Source organism: Cenococcum geophilum (genome assembly GCF_001692895.1).
Source record: "Cenococcum geophilum 1.58 unplaced genomic scaffold K441scaffold_46, whole genome shotgun sequence".
NCBI classification, from domain to species: domain Eukaryota; kingdom Fungi; phylum Ascomycota; class Dothideomycetes; order Gloniales; family Gloniaceae; genus Cenococcum; species Cenococcum geophilum.
The window spans coordinates 373,193-392,459 of NW_027137604.1; the positions used below are offsets into that span (position 1 = coordinate 373,193).

Below are 19,267 nucleotides of genomic sequence, written 5' to 3' on the forward strand. Positions count from 1 at the left end.
TTGGACCGTCCAAGTAACCGCGTGCTGTTGCTCTTCCGCAACTGGCTGAGCGGTGGAACGGACAAAAATGGTGGTATAAAACAAGGTCCCGTCCTTGGAGGGCAAGCAAAAGGTATGCTGGACGATGGACAGGATCTTATCGCCCTCAGGGCTCCAGCGGACATCGATCTGCTCTCACGACTTCTCCAAAATCACTAGCCGTTCCCAAAGCGAAGTCACCAAGGATCATAGCATCAACGGGCCCAATACTTCGAGGAGCACGTTGTGTGGACCATTGCTGCCATCAGTATTATTGTCGCAGCAATACTGTTTTTTATTTTTAATCCTTTATATTCATATATCATATTGGATTAATTAATGTTATATTAATATATAGTAAATATTAATATATAAAATTTAAATAAAAATTTTAAATAAATAAAAACGCGTACAAGATTTGAACTTGTAAAAATATGTCCGTAGCATAACACTATACCTTTATAAAAATATTTTTATAAAAATACTTTATGTTATTACCTTAAATTAATAAATACCTTAAATTAATATAAACATAAACACCTGCGTTATACGGTTTAATTTTCACTATTGTTTTAGCTATTATATTTACCTATTTGTTATAAAACAAATATTTTTTGAAAAACCTTCTTACAAATTAAATCCTGTTTTAAATGACTTAAGTTTAAACTGCGTTATTAGTAACGATTTTTAACGCATTTTTACCTAATTCAAAAGCAAATCCTAAAGTCAATAATACAAAAAATATTAGCATAATAATTAAACCATATATATCATTTGTTTTTGTATTTTCTTTTTAATTATTTCAAATATAATTGGAGCCATCATTAGCCTTTATATCGTCAAACAGCCGAAGAGGAGACTCGCTATGATTGCGTGTTACACGGTTCTCTTTGCACTCAGTGTGGGTTTACTTACTAATGCCTAAAGAGCAGAGATGTTTGCGACGACTGCTGCAGCAGTGTTAGTAGTATTCGTTTCGGGTGACCTAGGTGGCTCGTCTACCTCCAAGAAGTCGTAAACGGAGTCAGAGGGTTTCCTTTGGACAGACTACCATTCCTATGTAGCCTGGAAGCCTGATAGCCCTACCCCAGCGGTGAGACCCAAAATTCAGCACAGGCAAAGCAGACACTATTCCAGAGGCCGGATTCATTCAAGCTCATTCGCCGCTTATTCTGGCAGAACTGGAAATACAACGCTCATCTAGCTGTCGGTGAGACTACTTAGCGGATTTTAAAGCGTATTTATCCTCTAATTGACACAGCAGAGCAGGATGCTTCTAAAATGGTTAAGTACGACCCCTCAGCAACCCTTCCACCTCCTGAAACTCCCTTTCCTCCTCTTCCTCCTCTTCGGCCTCTTCCCGCCGCTCATCCTCCCCATCCCCATCTACGGCCTCCCAATCCTCCCACCTCTCCCCATCACCTTCCCTCACCTCACCCTCGTCTCGCACACCATTCAGCACACCAGCCATGTTTATCGCATCCGCCCTGCCCTTCTCCACATCTACGCACCAGATCAATGGAATCGGCAACGCAATCAACACGGCCAAAAAAGCAAACGCCGGCCGAATCGTCCCCGTCGCATCGACTATCTTCCCCACGATGGCCGGCCCGACCGCCGAACTCCCCTTATCCGTGACCGCATAGAGTGCGAAAAACGCCGCCTCGGCGCGCGGTGGGACCAGCAGGCCGAAAAACGAGCGGCAGTAGGACGACAGCCCGCCCATCACGAAGCCATGCACGACAGCCAGCGGGTAGATCTCCCACGCCTGCTGCAGGCCGCCGACGCCCCAGGCGCGGATGAAGGGGAGGTAGCCCAGTAGCCCGTACAGCGGGATTATCTCCATGATGCCGAGGCAGCACATGATGAGGTGGTTGGTGGGGAGCGCGAGGCGGTGCTGGATCAGCGGCCAGGTAAAGGCGCCGGCGATTGCGGAGGTGGTGGAGGTGATGGAGAGGGCGGCGACAGCTACGGTGCCCATGTGCAGTTCTGTGCGCGCGAAGAGGACAGCGGTGCCGGAGACGGTGGCGACGCCGTCGGAGAGGAGAAACCAAGCGATGAGGAAGAGGACGACTTGGCGCAGCTTGAAGGCAACTTTGAGGGTTTGGAAGATAGAAGACCAGGCGAAGAGGAGGTATGCGAGGGCGGAGCGGGCGCGGTTGGTGTGCTGGGCTAAGGCGCTGGAGATGGGTGGACCTGGACGAGGGCGCAGCCAGAGCGCGGTAGGGATTGTGAGAGCAAGCCACCATGCACCGACGAAGAAGAGGACTATGCGGAGTGGGAGGGTTGCTGAGGTTGGCGATAAGGATACTTTAGATAGGGCGAAGAGAAGGGCGATGCTGAGACATTGGACGAAAACTGCGGCTATGTATCCGATGCCTGCGCCCTTGGAGGAGATTTTCGCTGAGAGTTGCAGCTCGAAGGATGCTTTTGTGGGATGTGATTCGGTCCCATCATGTGCTGCTGAGGTTGTATCATGAGCAGTTGATGACATAGCTTCCAGAGCTATGTCCGAAGAGCGTTGACCGCGTATCAGCGGGTGGTTGGAGACAAGTAAAGGTAAAAAGGAATTTAGGAGAGTGAAAGACGATCCAAGACATGTAACGCCTATTATCAGCAAGATAGATCCAAGGAGGTACACTCTGGGTGTCACAAAGAGAAAGAGCATGCTAGTTGTGGCACCCGTAAACCCAAAGCACAGAAGCAATCTCTTGCGGTAGGGACCTAGGCCATCCCGTCAGCCATGGACGTGGTCGATGATACACAACCAACCGTGATCAGCTACTGAGCTGAACGAGATGAGTGCAAGTGCTTGAAAAAGCACGGCTATGGAGAACGTATACATAGCAAAGCTCGCAGTAGTAATTTCGGATCCAAAAATGGTAATGATACACTGGTCGTTTTCCTTCTCTGTAGCGGCTCTGACGAGAAAACTCGCCAGCGAAGCATTACCGTCAGAGCCATTTCCTAACTCAACTTTTGCAACGCAGGGCGTGGTTTTATCGGACCAAAACACTCCTCTTTCACGAGCCAACTGCTCCAGTGTAACAGGGAGAAAGGAGCCTATATGCTGTTACAAAACGATATTACTTGACGAGAAGCCGCACAAGTAGGGCCTACCAACACCGCACACAGCGAACACTTCAGCACCAAAACTGTAAGCGTACCATCCCATCAACTCCCTCTTCGTGGTGACATTGGTGTCCTCCCCATCATATCGCGGGAAGCGCTGCGGCCTTGCTCCCTCATAAATCGACATTGAACGAGTGTTGTAACATTGAGTGACGGAATGATTAGCAATTTAGGTTGTTCTATATCGTGAGGTTATGATAGAGATTATTAGTGCAATTAGATCTCCGCGCCCTCCGGTTACGCGCTTACCACTTCGCGCCAAAAACACAGAATAAGCACGGACTACGCCATCCCAGGCCTATCAATGGCATCAGATCTCCATATCTAAGGCGCGATGCCACGTCAAGACCAGCAACCATACCTCCCTTCATCATGAACTTCACTGTTCGATGTGTTTTCAAAAGGCCTCCCATCCCAAGACTCGACCTACTGACTCTGAATAAAGCATCCGCGGAACACTAAATACCTCTGTCAAGTGGTGCGGGGCATGGTACTCGCAAGTTCCTCTACTCATGCAACCCACGCAGCCTCAAAAGACTATGAAATCTCTCACAACACAATCTCATTCGACGCGAGGCACCTGTATCTTGCGTTCTGGATTGGAGCTCACAGGGCGTCTGTTTGGGCACCTTTATTTCCATGAGCAAACCCGGATTAGCGGCCAAGGGATCTATCCTCATTCTGAAGGAAAAGCAGCCCCTCTGGATGGACGATTCCACCGCAAGTCTCGCAAACGAACGAAGCAGCCACCCGTTTGTTTTCTGTATCGTCTCCCCAATGAGCTTATCCAGGCTATCGGAAACCTGCTACCCCTCAGCTCTGCAGCTTGTTTCTCGGCGACCAGTCGGAAATTATTATTCATTCTTGGAACTCAGTATTTATCCAATCTCCGTTGGGCTACGAATGACGAGCAAGTATCTTTTCTTTCCCTCATGGGCGAAGAGATACCGTGCTGTAATAATTCCGAAGTCTGCAGTCCTACACACAGATCATCTCGCCGGGCCCCGGATAGGAGAAGAGCTCTTGGCGTAAGGCGCCTGCAACCATATGACCCCCCGAGGGAGAGGATGTGTCCCATTATTGAAGATTACCGGTCATCGTCGATCGACTATCTTCTTGGTGGGCACATGAAGGAGGTTTATTATGAATTAGGCTCAGTGCGTCACCGAATCACACGCCATGAGGTTCAGCTTTACATGCAACTGTACCGCTCCGGGCTTCCGGCCAAGGAAGCTTTCTCCAGGTTGGTTTTTGACCCTCCAAGGATCGAGTTTCTTGTCGAGCCACGAGCTTTCGGTGAGGACCTTCTCTTGCGAGTGACATACGCCCTTCCCTGGCCCGGAAAGCGACGTGCATCCTCTACTTTTCTTAATAAACACGACAAAGCTCCATCGCTCGTGCTCGATACTGACGCAAAGATTTGCCCACATATGAACAATCTTGCTGATATTGCAGCTAAAGATTGTATATCTTATGCATTCCACGAAACTGAGTCGAGCTTTGACTACAGAACCAATGTCGAGTCCTGCTCCTACTGCGCGACAGATTACCAGTTGTGGTACAAGCCGCACAAACAAAAAGTAAAGGTTCGGGTTTGGAAGAATCTTGGAAATGGTTCTTTTCCTCCGGATGAGAAATGGCGTAGCCAATTAAAGAGTGCTTGGGTTTATGAGCCGAATAATGTAAAGATGGAATATGAGCATGGGAGCGTGTGCAAAGCTTTTGAAGAGTTGAACTTATTGTCGCATCATCAACCCGTAATTTTTTCGGAAAGATATCGTCGTTTTGCTCTGAGGTATGTCTTAGGTGTCCGTTCTGTTGTATCCTGCAGTGGTGTCCGTCTGGAATCGGCAAAGTCATGCTTGGTTCAGCCCACTCACAAACAGACTCTAAACCTCCCCAAAGACAATTTTATTGACTAATTGGCCGGGAGCGAACAGATATCCCATACATCACTGATGACGACGTACACATAAGGAGGTCCTTACTCAATTTACACAATATTGTGCAACTTTTGAGTAGGTCTCCGAGGAACCTTAGGACTTGTAATACAGAGGTGTTTTACGGACGTAATTTTGGAGTTTTGGCTGAATGAAGTCCAACGGTTAAATTTTTAATGGTCTATTTATGCAATTAGTTAGTCTAAATGCAACCACTTTATTAAAACACTCCGCAAGGCTCGCACTACTTCTCTACTAATCGGTTACACATATCGAAATACTTTTCAGTATCGATCGCAATCTTGGTATTTAGTAAACTATATACAGTTAGTTAATTGCGGCTGAGTGAGCACTCATCTAAACACACCCTCGCGAGAACGACACAAATGCGACTTTAACACAAGAGATTCTTTAGGCCACTAGGCTGCCGGCTCAAAATCTGCAAAAGACAACCGCCAAAATACGATAGCGTGAGCGGAACCAAGGAATAGTTACGCTTTGTCGTCCAAATATTGAGAATTGCCCAAATACCAGCATTGTCCTTATGGTCAATACGTCTCCTCGAGATACGCCCAGCCGTGCCAAGTACGGAGGTCGTCGACTGCCAGCTGGTCCTGAGCGGACTAGAAGACCCTTTAAACCGACGTGATCATGCCAGGCTAGGCTATGAAGAGCTGTCTTGGTACTGGGGCAAAGAGGAGAAAAACGAGATTCATATACGCCAAGGACAGCGCGCTTACCGCTTCAAAGTCTCTAATCTGAAGTCCGCCTGAGGTTGCAATATATTTCATCAAGGATTGTCTCTTGAGCCCTCGGTGGTATGACGGCAAGGTTGGCAGGCTTGTCAATCAATCAACGAGACTTCAATATGGAATTGAACTAAATGCCATAACTCAATTTAATTCAATCAACTAAGAGCCCGTGGGCTTATCAACGCATTTAATCTGGAGGTCCTAATTGTCGACCTGAATCGGACTTTCTTACCACCATCGTACTACTGTCTGTCGACCTAGATCATGGTTACGTACAATGTCTCAGTTGTCTCTTAAACTTATGACTCATTACCGTCTATCTTGATTTCGTATGTCTCATCGAACGTCTCATTACCTGTTTCCATTAACTATGACCGACTGAATGACGACGTCGTCGTCATTCTATTTGCCACCTGTCTGGTGTATATAGTGAGGCACTAGAGCCTCTTGCAATAAGACAGAGTTCTCGTTCCTGATCGTCCGTTCAACACTAATTAAATTAAGTTAATTAAAAATATTAAAGCTATTGATATTATATAGAAATATACTAAAGTTTATATATAGTAATACCCTAAACCTTATTATTTCCTAGTATTCCTTGCTGAAAAATATTTATCTGAGTATTACTTGTTATTTATTCCGTTATACCGCCACCAAAGCCTTAGTAGATAGGGTTTTACTACTAGATTCGTCTATTAATAACATTAATTCGAATTAATAACGATTCTACTAATATTAAACGTATATTTAACCTTACGGGCTTACTTCTTACTAATAATCGCGCACGGCTATAATTTAATATAATTGGAGCTTTAATGGCGGTAGGATCGTGGGATAAGGAAGGTATAATTAATATAGTAGATAGGCAGTTGAAAGCGCCCGTGGAAGGAAGGGACAGGACATACACGGCAGGAAGGTGACTTAATACCATACTAAGACTCGCGATAGGCCTGTATTAAGGGCAGGGGCGGAAGGAACGACGGTAGAAACAATCTAGGCGTCGGTAGGTAGGTCCTCCTGCATTAACACCATGCTAAGACCTATGGTAATTACTAACCACTGCACTAATTAAATTTAGTTGCAACCGTTGCAATATTGGTTTAATCAATTTAATTAACTAAGCCCCTTGCTTACAAAGTTTTTAATTCAACCAGTTCAAGACGTCAATTGAATTAAATTGGTTGATTGGCAGGCCTGAAGAGCGGTTGTCTGGAACTTTCCCCTAGCTCGTGTCTTCTTATGTCTCTGATGCAACGCCCCTAGTTTACTTGAAGATGGGTTGTTCAAGAGATAGGGTTGGCAAAAGCCGGAGTATTAAAGTCCCAATCCGTCCACTCCCTTCTTCAGGCTGACTGGTCACGCGGTGCAGTCCCATGTCACTAACATTCCTAATCCTAAAATCTCCAAGTAAACTTATGCGGCATGCAATGCGCATCATCGAAATCACTCGTCCACCAAGAGACATTCTCATGCACATTCCATCCCATTTCCTCTACATCAAAGGGGTTCTCCTCACTCCCATATAAATACCCGCTTATAACGTCGTTGAAGTAAGTCAGCCGAATCGTANCATGGTGCCAGTACCTAATCGTCATACACGGCTTGCGCTCTCTCCACGCACCCTCCTCCGCTTCTACGAGATTGGCTTTCAGTCGTCGCAGCAGTGACTAAGCGGAGCGCATTTTCACCTCTTCCCCTACCGCTAAGACGATGGAGTCGAGATCGATCTCTCTAAGTACCGGGAGACTTGAAAGAAACATGAAGAGATTCTGCTCAGTAACCAGCAGGTTCGCGAGCACAAGATAATGCAGCCGGGGCCAGGCTTCCTCGTACGGCGTCGGGAAGATATCTACTAGGTCGATCCAAGGCCATCCATCGCCCCACACGTGATTCCAATCACGCTCATCCAAATCATTCCGCAGGATGCTGATATAAAAATGAAAGTGCTCCAGATTCGTAAGATTTGAAAGCGCTCTCTTCAACAACCTCCGATGCCAAAAGCTCGTCTCCGTCCGCCCCTCAATCACCGTCCTAATATTCAGCGCTAAATCCAGCCTCGTCAACTGCAGGGTCTCAAACAAATTGATTGTATTACTGTAATCGACACTCTCTCCGCAGAACAGCTCTTGGCTAATCCCCGTCGGCTCGCGATTCACATCGATGACGAATTCGCGCACCCCGTGGCGGGAGGCGGTTGCCAGGAGTTCGGACACGAGAATGCTGTAGCCGCGCCACTCTTGGTGCTGCTCGTCCCATGATGCCTCGAGTTGTTCTACTTCGTCTTTGGTCCATTCGCGGTAGTGGGAGGACTCGGAGGCGAGAGCACCGAGCCAGGGCCAGGGGATTGGCATGCGAAATCCTGGGGGAAGAGAGCGGAATAAGGGGGTTTCGTAGCGGGGGAAGAGGGGGTTGTACCACCAGGTCTCGCTTGTTAAGGTAATGCGCTGTAGGTTTGGGAATGAGATGAGACCAAGCCGAAGCGTGTCTACGTCTTCGCCGCTCGCAATGATGGATTCCTGCTCCGCATACAGTTGGCAGTATATTATAAAGCTCTCTTCTATGCCGATTTCCTTTGCGTCGCCCCAAAGCTCTTTCCTCCGTTGCATATACAACGGAATCCTGCGAGTGCGATCTTTTCCAACATCGTCTATGTAATCAATGAGCCCCTTCGCTTTTCGATCTCCTGGATCATCGGCGTCGCGAAGATAGTATTGGTCCTCGAGGCCGTGCTTGCACTCCACATAGTGCTCGAACTGCGCGTCATCCCAAACAATCTCGCGTACTTGTGGATTGAAATCTGGGTGTGCGACAATGCCTTTGAATGCGGAAATGTTGGTTGGGTTTGGAGAGATGAAGACTCGATCGAATTTGAGCTTTGCCCAGGTTTTGATCGCTCTGCAGACTAGGCGCAGACTTTTGATATCTCTTTGGGCGAGGTACTCGAAAGCTAAGTTGAGAAGCTCCACTGGAAGGTCTAGCAGCGGCATTGTTGCTGCGTTCCTAGCTGGGTTTCAAGGTATCATGGGAAATTATGTTCGTTAGGTGCGTATGAAAGTCCTGTTCTAGATTAGGCAGGCATAGAGGCTTCTTTAAATGCTCGTCGTTGGAGGCCCGTGCGTTTGAGAACCATGGGCGGTCACTCACGTGCGTGAACACGACTCTATTTATCCTTAAGATATTCGACGGAAGACGTAGCCAGGAAGCTTATTGCTTAATGTATACTAATGTAGCTTTGCATACATTTCAAGATCTGAAATAGACTCACTCGACCACGTCAATGCCTAGGGCTGCGTAGAAGGCACACCATTCCGAAATATTCTCCGAGAAAAAGCTTCGCAGCATTACCGATTCACGCTGTAACCTACGAGTATATTGGCATGGAATGATACATACGCTTGAGAAAGGTATGGGACATTCTCAATAAAGTCATCTTCGCTAAGAGTTCGATTGGGAACCAGGGTGTAGTTCTGGGATGATCGGGACGATAAGGCTTCATTTCCGAATCCCGATTAGCGACATAAAGCTGAGTTTCTTTATCAAATACGGATAGAACTGAAGTCTATCGATTACCGATTTGAAGAAAGACCATCAAAACTGCAGAGTAGCTTCAAAATTCATTAGCATATTCTTTGCTTAGTCTTGCGATTAGGAAAGGTACTTACGCGGCAGTAGCAGCCAGTACTTCAAATGGCTTCGCTACAGTTGCACTCGCAAGTAGGGAGGTGAATAGTAAGATAAATGCAGTAATTACCCCCAAACGTTTGGTATTATTCGTCATATATTGGAGAGTCCACATCGGCCCCAACAACAACAAGATACCAGAGAAGATGAGAACTGCAGTAACGAAGGCATCGAACTTTGCATTACTGTAGTATGACGTCGTAGGTGACTGGACCTGGTCCGTCCGCTGCTTCGCTCGAAACAAGCTACAGGTAAGCAACGGACGGAACTTCTCGAGCAGGAGGCGAAGCGGAGACTTGACCCGAGCCACGAGTGCTACTACATCACCCGCTTTCCGCACAAACTCTTGTTCTTCTTTTACAATAGCGGTTGGGTGATTCCAGAACCATGCTTCAATATTTTCGATTTGATATTTCTGCGCCGAACGCCAGGTCCTTATTTGTGAAAAAGATAACATGTACTCATCTGATGTACCTAATTAGTTTGATTCTTATGAGAACGGCGGCTGGCCTTACTGTATCGCTGAAGCATAGGAATCAGCTCATCCAGGATCTTCTCTCGATCTTTCTGCGGCTCGTAACGCAATGAGCTTGAATCGCCCATATCATCAGGCCCCATCCGAGCGTCTTCATCTATGTTCCGTAGCTCCTCTTCTTTTCTGGCGATACGGTCTTGCATGAGGAGCATAGCTCTGACGTTCAAGTCGTTGAACCGTCGAAATATGAGGAAGTCTTCCGATGAGGCCATCCATTTCGAAAAGCCTGGATATCCTTCGAATTTCCAAGGTTTCTTGAGCTTTTCTTCTTCTGATACTATCCCAGTCATGCTGGTCCATCAGTAGAAGAGCGATTTGGCTTCTGCGGCAGTAAAGAAGGGCTGGGGATATTTCGGAATGGTTGATAGGGAGTCGATAGGCTTCATGCTCCTAATAGGCAGATACATGTTTCGGATAAAGGAGTATGCGTGCGCAACATTACAACATCTCGAGTGGAAATTGGGAGAAAGTTTAAAAGAGTCGCAAGGCTCTCTCCACAGAGAAAAGCAAAGAAAAGTTATCACATGATGTGCGGGGCAGATCTTCAACTGCTGGGAGAGGCCATTACCCCTGTTCCAGAAACATCATTTAAACTTACGAAACTATGAGTGATGGCTTCCCCATATCAGCAGAGCTCATCAGGCAACAGCAAGAATGAGCTGGGGCACCCCGAGGGGCTGCGAGAAATCCCATTCTCATCGGAGTCCGCGTCCTCCGTGCAGCTCAGTGAGGACAATCTGAGGTCTCAACATGAAACTATTTCCAAAAGTCCGATAGAAAGATGGCTTCACGAGACCCCACGAGAGGGCCCTTGGCCCCTTTATGACCCCCCTTATACCGATTATACCTCTTGCGCTGGAGGTATCGAAGAACGAGGACAACGGCCTCCGACAACCTGCCTTCCACCTCGACTAGCGGAACAGCCAATTTCTGGTGGAAATGGCGGAAGTGATATTCCTCGTTGTGCCAGATGCAACAGAACAGTATGTATCAAAGACATTCGTCGAGGGATGCTGAAAACTGACGTACTCAAGCTTGTCCGAATGCCTGTGCCTAATGACCCTACATCATTTCGCTATGTGTGTCCTGTGTCCTGTGTAGCCCTAATATACGGCTCCTATAATGTAGGATCATAGCAAAATTTGGGGTTCAAAAGTCTCCTTATCATCGCTCTTGTATTACACCTATACCATCGGTCCTTCCTGCGACGTCCCAACCCTAGATTGAGATGGATACAGTTTCGCTTCAAGCGGATTCGCTCATCTGCATCGACAAACTACGACCAGGGCATAAAGATTAGCCCCTATTAGAACAAGCTTACTGGCGCATGCTATGTCAGAACTCGTGTGAGGATCAATCTATGAGAATCTAGGCTATTTACGTAGGGGGGAGTGACCCCCTACGTAGAACCCCTGAACTAGGCCCCTTTCGCCTTTCGACATGCTATTTGCACGGTATGATGGGTGGAGAAGCCATTCGTGTTCAGAATGAGCTCGGAACTAAGCCAGAAACATTTGAAATACGATGATAGACAGGTTGTTGATTCGAATGAGTTGGAATCTGGACACGAAGCGTTCGGGTTTCACAGGTCGATACGAAATTTGGGTATCGGGGAGAAAAACTTAGTGTGTCCATTAAAAGATCTACAATTGCAGAAGTCTCGTAAGCAATAGTTAGTGAAATGACAGTTGGGTTGTAGGCTCCGCGAAGAGAAGTCCTAGCTCGCAGTGAGAGTAAAGGAGGGAGGGCTGTGAATCAAGGTAGACTGGTAGTAAAGCATAAAGGGGTACTGTTAAATCGAAGCACTGCTCTCAGTTGCCGCCCGCTTTTCTGCGAGATGGTTTTTGATGTCCCCGGAGCACAAGCCAAAATTGCGCACATGAGAAAAATAGTCTGTGTTCTATTGAATATGCTTTGTGATGTGAACATGCATGTACGTGGGGAGCTGAACAAGTGGCTGCGCTCGCATTGAAGCTCATAGGTATTCGTATCCTGAAGCAGGACCTGGAAATCATCATGGGGGTCTTTTTGGTTCGGACAAAGAGATTGACCTAAGGAAGTACGAAAGGGATAAGAATGAGGCGCACTTTGAAGTAATCCGGAACCTGCCAATGCATTCGAAAGAATGAGCGGGAAGAAGTAAATCAGGTGGAGATATGCATGGATTATGTAGCTGAAGACAGATAAGGAAACTGTAGTGGACGATATATGGTATTGAGCAGATTGATCAGGAGGATATAAGCGATGGAGGGGGGAGAAGTGAGCCTTTGAATACTAGGAATTACCCGTTTAGGAATCGACGATGAATTGCACGCCCACAATTGCTTCAGCTGCTGCGGTCATGCCAATGTGGCCCTTCCAAACTCAAAGACCGCTCAATGCATGCACAAACAGTAGATCAACTGGTTCACGATAAAACCTGAATTAAGCCAGCCTTGACCGAGCAAGCCCTGCAGTCCCCAAAAACAAAACTCACCCGCCACACAACTGCGAACGTCCCGCCAATTAGGCCAAACCGCTGCACCCCCCCTGAAAAACCCGCGTCCCCGCGGAGACGAACCCGCCTTGGGAACCCGAACCAACATTTAGAGTTCGCAGCTTCCGATCGTCTGCGCTTGCTTTGGCTCTCTTCTGGCGCGGCGCGCCACTGTGAACCGGCTGCAGGACGGAGGGAAAATAATTTCTGCAGTGAAGACACGCTGCCAAAACGTGGACGGCTCGCGCACGGGCCTGGCTGCAGGGACAGCGCCGCCACGCCCGTGACGGCGCCTGCAGGTACGGTGCGGAAGGTTTAATCTATTCTTTGCTTCTTCTGCGGGACAGGGTGGGGAGCAGCAGCAGCAGTAGCAGGCGGCCGCCTAGCTATTGCGGATAGCCTTTCGGGGGCGGAGAGTGAGGGTGTGCTGTGCAGAGTGCGGAGATGAAAGGGGGTTTGCGGTGATGGTGGAGAGGTTCTGGTAAAAGGTTAGCGAGATGGATGGTTTGAGAGCTTGCCGTGTTTTGGTTGGCAGAAGATCTGCGCGAGGCTGAGGACCGGTTGTCAGCAACTCAAGTTATGAAAGACCCTGGTTAGATCGGCAAGGTGAGGACGTCCGAGGCAGTCTTATTTAGGCCTGGAAGCTGTGACGATGTCTTGAAATCCCTCTAGTCTTATTGGAGTGATGGAGGGCATGGCGTTTGAGAGAGCAAGAAAGCGAGCAGGAATTCCGGGGTGGAAAGAATATCCGAATGCGCCACCTGACTATCAACCACTATGTCCACGTGCGAACGGATCCGTCGGAAGGTCATTACGTAGCCTGTCACGATGCGTATGCTAATCACCAAGATAGGAGAACTTTTGAGACCAGAAAAAGGCTCAGGCTTGTGAAAGCACTAGAAGCCATGGTATTATCTGCTCGCGATCAACTAATGTGTTACCTGGAACCTGGACTGGGCCGGCTAGGTGACCCTCAGTTCCCTCCAATAACGAGGGGTAAACCTCCGTGAAATGCAAGGTGGAGCCGTCGGGGCAGCCAACTATGTTACATATCTATCCCGCTTAATGAAAAAACGCCAGTCCCATTCCGAACCCTTGAAGGGTAGGGTTAACATCGAGATTAATCATCACGATGGCCCATAGATAAAACGCCAAACAGATGCAAATATTGTATGATGCCGGCTGTAAAAGTCACAGACATGGACACAAGACGAGCTTGGTCGCGATCGTGATGTGCTCAACGTAAAAAAAAGACCCAGCCGAATGCAATGCAAACGCTTAAACGCAGCAGATCAAAAGTAAAGCTCGAGGTAGGTGGATGACGCCTTTTTCATTGGCACTAAAAGCCATAAACAGGGCGTGAAATGCACCAATAGTATCATACAGAGAACTAAGACATCTCAACCAGTAGTATGATTGAGTCCATTGGAATTCCAATGAAGCGACAGAAATTTTTGTTGATTTTCGAAAACGACCCCTCAGGCTTGTGATAGGTCTTCTCACGTGATCGCTTAGCTGACAACCGCATGACTTCCAGCTAATTATCGGTGAAAATTGGGTTGCGGTAAGACTGGTAGCTGGTTGAACTGATTCGTCTCCGGCCATGCTTCATGATGCATGTACGGCAAAGGCCCCACTCGTCGCTCGTTAATTGGCCTTCCTAAAGGTTGATATTGCATCTGATCAAATGCAATATGTCGTGCTGGATTATGCATCGAGGATGAAGGAGGCGGGACAAGCAAAGTGGTCACACTTCGTACGGGCCGATATGGTGACTGTCTCTGAGAGAGGAAAAACGAAGGCGACAGTCGGTTTTGGTTCGAAGAAGGAAACGTTGCGCTGACGGGTGAAGAGCTAGCAGAACTTGTTGGGAAAGGGCTAACCTGCCTTGAACGATCTCCAGCCGTGGGTGTATTCGTGGTGGTGTGTGCTGGGGCGGATGTTGAGGGCAATGAGTATGGTTGGCTCCACTGTACTGGAGGCGGGTATACCATTGACATTGTTCTTGGTAGCTGGGGACCTCCAGCCAACTGAATAGGAACGTGGCTATTCTGTGGAGGGGGAATGGATAGGGTTGGAAGAGGAGGGAGTCGTGGCATGTTTCCAGATCCCTCAAGCCGCCTGTCATGAGGTGTTTGTAAAGAGGGAATCATAATGCCGTTGCTGCTAGGTGGCTGCGTGAATCCTTGAGCTTGTCTCTTTGGAGGGGGCTCTAAGGACTGGTCGTAGCTACGCTTTCTAGTGATGGGACCAAGTTCCGGGAGAGGTCCTATCGGTGACACAGCAGTTGAGTTGGCCTGGGGATGAAGCATGGGGGTATTGGAATACTGTGAACGATTCGGCGAGTAGTGTGTCATAACCGGAGGAGAGGTATGGAGAGAAGTTGGTGGAGACGGCAGAAGGGCAGGAGGGATTTGCAGAGAAGGCGTAGGTGGGCCGATCGGGCTTCGTGCTGATTCAGAAGGCATTCGAGATGCTCGGTCGAAGAACGTTCCAAAATTTCCAAGTGTGACATGCCATTCTTTCCACTCTTTCTGTGAGGTGAACAAGCTATATCTCATGTTGCTGAGAAATTCTACCTCCATGATATGCACTTCCAAAACCGAGATGCCCGATACCTCGGCCCACGTCTTATTCGTGTAGGTGTTGTCATCCAGGACTGCGGGCGAGGAAATTAGAATGTGAGTGGGATGGGTTTATGGAGGGCTTACATTTGTTTCCTAGCATCAAAGCCACTGTCAAAAGCCTGTACTCGCTGCCTGGCTTCCCTTTTACACTCGGGTTGATCTGCTTGAGCCTGTAGATGAACATGAGAGCAAGCAGAATGACATTTTGAGCCACCTGAGTTGTCGTCAAAATCGTGGCAACCCATTTTCTAAAGCCAGTGGTTGGTATAGCGTCTGGAACTAGAGGGCCGGTAGGGAAACGAGGGGAGCCTGGTTCCAGAACTTGCTTGAGCGTGGATGAGTTCTCAAACCAGAAGAGGCACGTAATCTGCAGATATATGGTTAGTAATCTCAAAATCAGCAAAAATACTGCCGAGGTGACAAACTTCTGCAGCAAGTTGTGGTAAGCCCTCCTGGGGAGTTAGGATCGTTGCTGGAGTTTTTAAGTTAGGAGCAATGATATTATTAGACGTTTTTCTTCGATGGGCCGATTCTTGGCTGGATCCTTGAGCACGCGATGAAGATGGACTTGGAGCAATTATAGGCCTTGAGCCCACTTGACTAGGAACTTGATAATTCGGGCCATTCATATTTGAATATGAAGTTGCAGTTCCATTGTGCCCTCGACTGCTAGGAGCTACCTCTCCTCTCCTGGTCCCATACTGGTATAAAGATACAGACCCGACAGCTGAGCCAGGCATGTCCGTAGGGGGGGTAAGAGGTCTCCGGGGACCGGAGGCAGCGAATATGGGGTCTGCTCTTGAATTCGGTTTGGGCAGCGGCAGTCTTGTTTGTTCGTGCTTCGAAGTCGGCGGGTGAGGAAAGTAGTTGAAAGGTCGCTCGGAGGATATAGCGTGAGGCATTGGTTGGGGTAGTTGTAGTTCGAGCATGTGGGCTGTCTTGGTGGAGGGTTTGGGAGGAAGGTTGGCGTGGGTGTCAGAGTGTTGATATTGACGGCCTGGCAGAGAGTATTAAAGGCGAGCCGGCGTCTGAGTGGCTGCTGAGGGGAGATTGGTTCCGGTTGACTTCACGGCATTGCCAGAATGGGTGAAATGCAAACAGGGCGAAGCAGTCCAGCAGCGTGTTGCGGTGCCCGATATATGAAGCAAGGAGGCCTTCAATGAATGAAGGTATGCCAGCAAATATGTCGATTGTCCAAGTGCAACGCTGACACTAGGGAGGAAGGCTGTGGTGATAGAGCAAGTGAGGAAGTCCAAGGCGGGAGGCAAGCAGGATAAAGAAGTGAAGCCGTCAAAGGTTAGCATAGGCAGTCGCAAGGTTTGAGGCGGTTCGCTTTCCGTATTTGGGGCCGTTGGGTTTTGATAAAACATTATTCACGACTCCGTGGACTGTGTCTATGAGCTCGGAAGGTTCCAGGCATTGGCACAGCGCCCCAAGAGGCTGATCCAAAATGAGAAGCAGGTTCTGACATCAACCGCGCCTTGACGCCGGTGGGGTGGTATGCAAGCTACAAGGGCCGAAGAGGAAAGGGACCGCCCACCAACGGGTTAATTATGGGACGAGCAGGACGAGCAGGACAAGCATAGGCGGGCGTTGCAAGCAGAGACGCCGCATTCCGTGGGATTCGCTACTAAAGCCCTCTGGAGCCCGCCAGGATAGGACATGGTGGTCATGGTGGTGTTGGCGCAGGACGGACGTCTGAACGCGCACACTCTTTTCGCTTCGCGTCAGGGAATTAATGAAGTGACTGGCACCGCTGCGGTCCATCACATCAGCTCTATCAGCTCCAGCATCTGACCCAGAGCTATGCCCGATGCTGCCCTAGCATGCGCCCGCAAAAGATCTCCAGTCCTTGCCAGCAACGTCTGCCGCGCCTGCTGATTGGCCGCGAGCACGGCCTTTTTGGAGGGCAATGCCGCGCTGGGTTGAGCGGGCTTGCCTGGCTGCGTGCTGCTAGAAACCTTGGGCGGCCCACACGGCTGTTGAGCGCGCTTTCAAGGTCCCTTACGCAGACGGGCTGCTGCACAAAGGCGGAGCGTGAGGGCAACCTAGGAGCAAGCAGGACCAGACACTCTCCACCGCTGCTGCCACCGCTCGCCATCGCTGCCACGAATCCCGCGACGCCGGACCAGCCTGCTTTGGAGTCTCTAGGCTGGATCGAGCATCTAAGTTTCTGCTACCGCCGCAGAGACTTGACAGCGCTGCGCAACACAGCACCAGTACTGGCAGGCCGGCCGGCGGAGAGGCAAAGCACAGGAAAGCAAGCACGGGAGAGAGGCACGAGCATCGTCAATCCATCACTCATCGAATCATCAAATCATCAGATGGTCGGGAAGGATGGTCTGGAATGGAATTTGAGAGTGCATCATTCCGCTCATGCCGTGTCTGATTTGCCTGGTTCGACTGCGTAGGGACGCTGCCTTCCCTGCGACTTGCTGAGGAGGACACACCCCCAAAGCCTGCACGCAAGCACGCAAGCAAGCACGCTGTGCTTCCAGCTGTTTCGCCCTCGCCCGCAACCTGAAAATCAATACGAACAAGCCGCCGTGGCTCGCTGGCCTAATTGCTGTCTTACCTTAAGTCATCTATTCCCGAGCCAAAACCCTGTCCAACGCCGCTCACCATGCTGATCGAAAGAATCCTCTTGCAAATTATTTGCATCCTGTGAGGCCTCCCTCCGCCGGCCACCGGCGAATCAGCGGCGCGCATGGATCGGAGCTAGAACCGGCACGGCGAGAGGCCAGATTTTTACAGTTCCAAGTTGAGGCAATCTGCACCGCAGGACCGCCTACTTGCACCCCTGCGAAACACGTATCGATACCCGCGCCCTCACTCAATTCCGTGGCCGGCCCCGAGCTTGTCCTGCCTGAGCTAGCCATCCGCGGGCTTTTTTGTTTCCACTGCTAGTCTACAACCAGGCGCTCCTCATGATTACGGCGGGTGGACGACAATTTGCTCTGACACCAGGCGGGGGGGGGGCGTAGAATGCAACCGAGCAACCAACTCGCGAAGCCTCTTCCCGCGGTTCGCAAATCACTCCTCCAACAAGCAGGTATTGCTTTTCGGGTCGCCATTCACCTTGGCGCTTCTCCAGATCGTGTGGGCATTTGTGTGGCATGGCAAGATACTCGTACCGGATCCCCCGGTTCAGGAGAAGAAGCACTAAAGTGCTATCCATTGATAAAATACGCCTATGATAATGCATTTCTCGAAGCTGGAGGCGCAACACAAGGAGACGCAACGGCCAACGAGCGACCCCTCCAGTGCCGCCCTTTAGTGGATCATGATTCAAAGCAGTTCTATGCTTCGCTTGATCGGTGATTCGCTGGTTATTGCTCATTGGACGGATTGGTCAGTTCTGCCTGGACCGCAATGCGACCACCGACGCCAACGGCGGGCGTTGTTTGGCTGGTGGAGGTATGGTGTTGGTGAGTCTGCTCCCAGCCAGAAAAAAAAGTACAGTCCCGTTGAGGGGCACAACAACAGGGCATGCACAACCACCAAACGGGTGTTTGAAAGAGGCTGGCGTTGGTGTTGGGTGGGCAGATGGCGGGCTGAAGGGGGGAAGCCTGCTCGGGCGTGATACGATCACCATGGTAGGATTGCGGCAATGATGCATTCGGCAGCTGGCTCATCATGTCCTTGGCGGGCTCGTAAATGGAGTGAATCCAGAATCCATGATACACCGCGAGTTCCGAGAAACCGATAATAGAGTGGAGATCGTGTGAGTGGCTTCGGTCGGTGAGGGATGGGGCAAGTCATACGGGTAGCACTATGGCTAGGTTTATTCCCACACGCGCAAAGTTATTTATTCGAGGTGGCCACGCCAGACGACGACGCGCTCATGCGTTGAGGGTAAGACGAGCTAGGTGAGATCGGGAAGCATTATTAGTTGCCCACGGCTCGGCGCCTGAGACGTACCGCGCCTTGGAACGGAGACGCTCAGTGGCTCTGTGGCTCGATGGGCTCTTTGTCGACTTGTCATGATTATCGACGTGATTATTTCGGCTGCCTCGTCGCGACAAGGAATTGAAGCGCATGCCGAGCCTAACATAAGATTCCCGGCAGACTCCTAGTGCGTTTCTTCCTCATGCGACAGCCATTTC

At 49.4% G+C, this 19,267-nt stretch overlaps 7 protein-coding genes across 7 annotated transcripts; 3 read left to right on the top strand and 4 right to left on the bottom strand.

Annotated features, from left to right (window-relative positions):
- Positions 1 to 1,303: 1,303 nt before the first annotated feature.
- K441DRAFT_617489 (MFS general substrate transporter) lies at positions 1,304 to 3,371 on the bottom strand (the record flags this gene model as incomplete). Its single annotated transcript, XM_067645798.1, has 3 exons — positions 3,139 to 3,371; positions 2,791 to 3,081; positions 1,304 to 2,742 (listed from the first exon to the last, which is right to left on the bottom strand). The coding sequence occupies exons 1-3, from the start codon at positions 3,275 to 3,277 to the stop codon at positions 1,304 to 1,306; spliced, it is 1,869 nt and encodes a 622-aa protein (XP_067500063.1). The 5' UTR covers positions 3,278 to 3,371.
- A 74-nt stretch (positions 3,372 to 3,445) lies between these two features.
- K441DRAFT_665843 (uncharacterized protein) lies at positions 3,446 to 5,329 on the top strand. Its single transcript, XM_067649558.1, has 2 exons — positions 3,446 to 4,945; positions 5,084 to 5,329. The coding sequence occupies exons 1-2, from the start codon at positions 3,663 to 3,665 to the stop codon at positions 5,124 to 5,126; spliced, it is 1,326 nt and encodes a 441-aa protein (XP_067500064.1). The 5' UTR covers positions 3,446 to 3,662; the 3' UTR covers positions 5,127 to 5,329.
- Positions 5,330 to 7,881: 2,552 nt separating this feature from the next.
- Positions 7,882 to 8,823, bottom strand: K441DRAFT_430650 (uncharacterized protein; the record flags this gene model as incomplete). The annotated part of the gene is made up of 1 exon (XM_067641637.1): positions 7,882 to 8,823. A coding segment is annotated over one exon (942 nt), but the record flags the coding sequence as incomplete, so codon positions are not given.
- Positions 8,824 to 9,164: 341 nt separating this feature from the next.
- On the bottom strand, positions 9,165 to 10,508 carry K441DRAFT_236241 (uncharacterized protein). Its single transcript, XM_067640679.1, has 2 exons — positions 10,039 to 10,508; positions 9,165 to 9,988 (listed from the first exon to the last, which is right to left on the bottom strand). The coding sequence occupies exons 1-2, from the start codon at positions 10,346 to 10,348 to the stop codon at positions 9,501 to 9,503; spliced, it is 798 nt and encodes a 265-aa protein (XP_067500066.1). The 5' UTR covers positions 10,349 to 10,508; the 3' UTR covers positions 9,165 to 9,500.
- Positions 10,509 to 10,655: 147 nt separating this feature from the next.
- On the top strand, positions 10,656 to 11,446 carry K441DRAFT_698977 (uncharacterized protein). The gene is made up of 3 exons (XM_067653112.1): positions 10,656 to 11,041; positions 11,093 to 11,137; positions 11,187 to 11,446. The coding sequence occupies exons 1-3, from the start codon at positions 10,670 to 10,672 to the stop codon at positions 11,283 to 11,285; spliced, it is 516 nt and encodes a 171-aa protein (XP_067500067.1). The 5' UTR covers positions 10,656 to 10,669; the 3' UTR covers positions 11,286 to 11,446.
- A 2,629-nt stretch (positions 11,447 to 14,075) lies between these two features.
- Positions 14,076 to 16,063, bottom strand: K441DRAFT_578638 (uncharacterized protein; the record flags this gene model as incomplete). Its single annotated transcript, XM_067644299.1, has 3 exons — positions 14,076 to 15,193; positions 15,246 to 15,528; positions 15,587 to 16,063. The coding sequence occupies 3 exons, from the start codon at positions 16,061 to 16,063 to the stop codon at positions 14,076 to 14,078; spliced, it is 1,878 nt and encodes a 625-aa protein (XP_067500068.1).
- Positions 16,064 to 16,987: 924 nt separating this feature from the next.
- K441DRAFT_680194 (uncharacterized protein) lies at positions 16,988 to 17,572 on the top strand (the record flags this gene model as incomplete). Its single annotated transcript, XM_067651351.1, has 1 exon — positions 16,988 to 17,572. The coding sequence occupies one exon, from the start codon at positions 16,988 to 16,990 to the stop codon at positions 17,570 to 17,572; it is 585 nt and encodes a 194-aa protein (XP_067500069.1).
- Between the last annotated feature and the right edge of the window lie 1,695 nt (positions 17,573 to 19,267).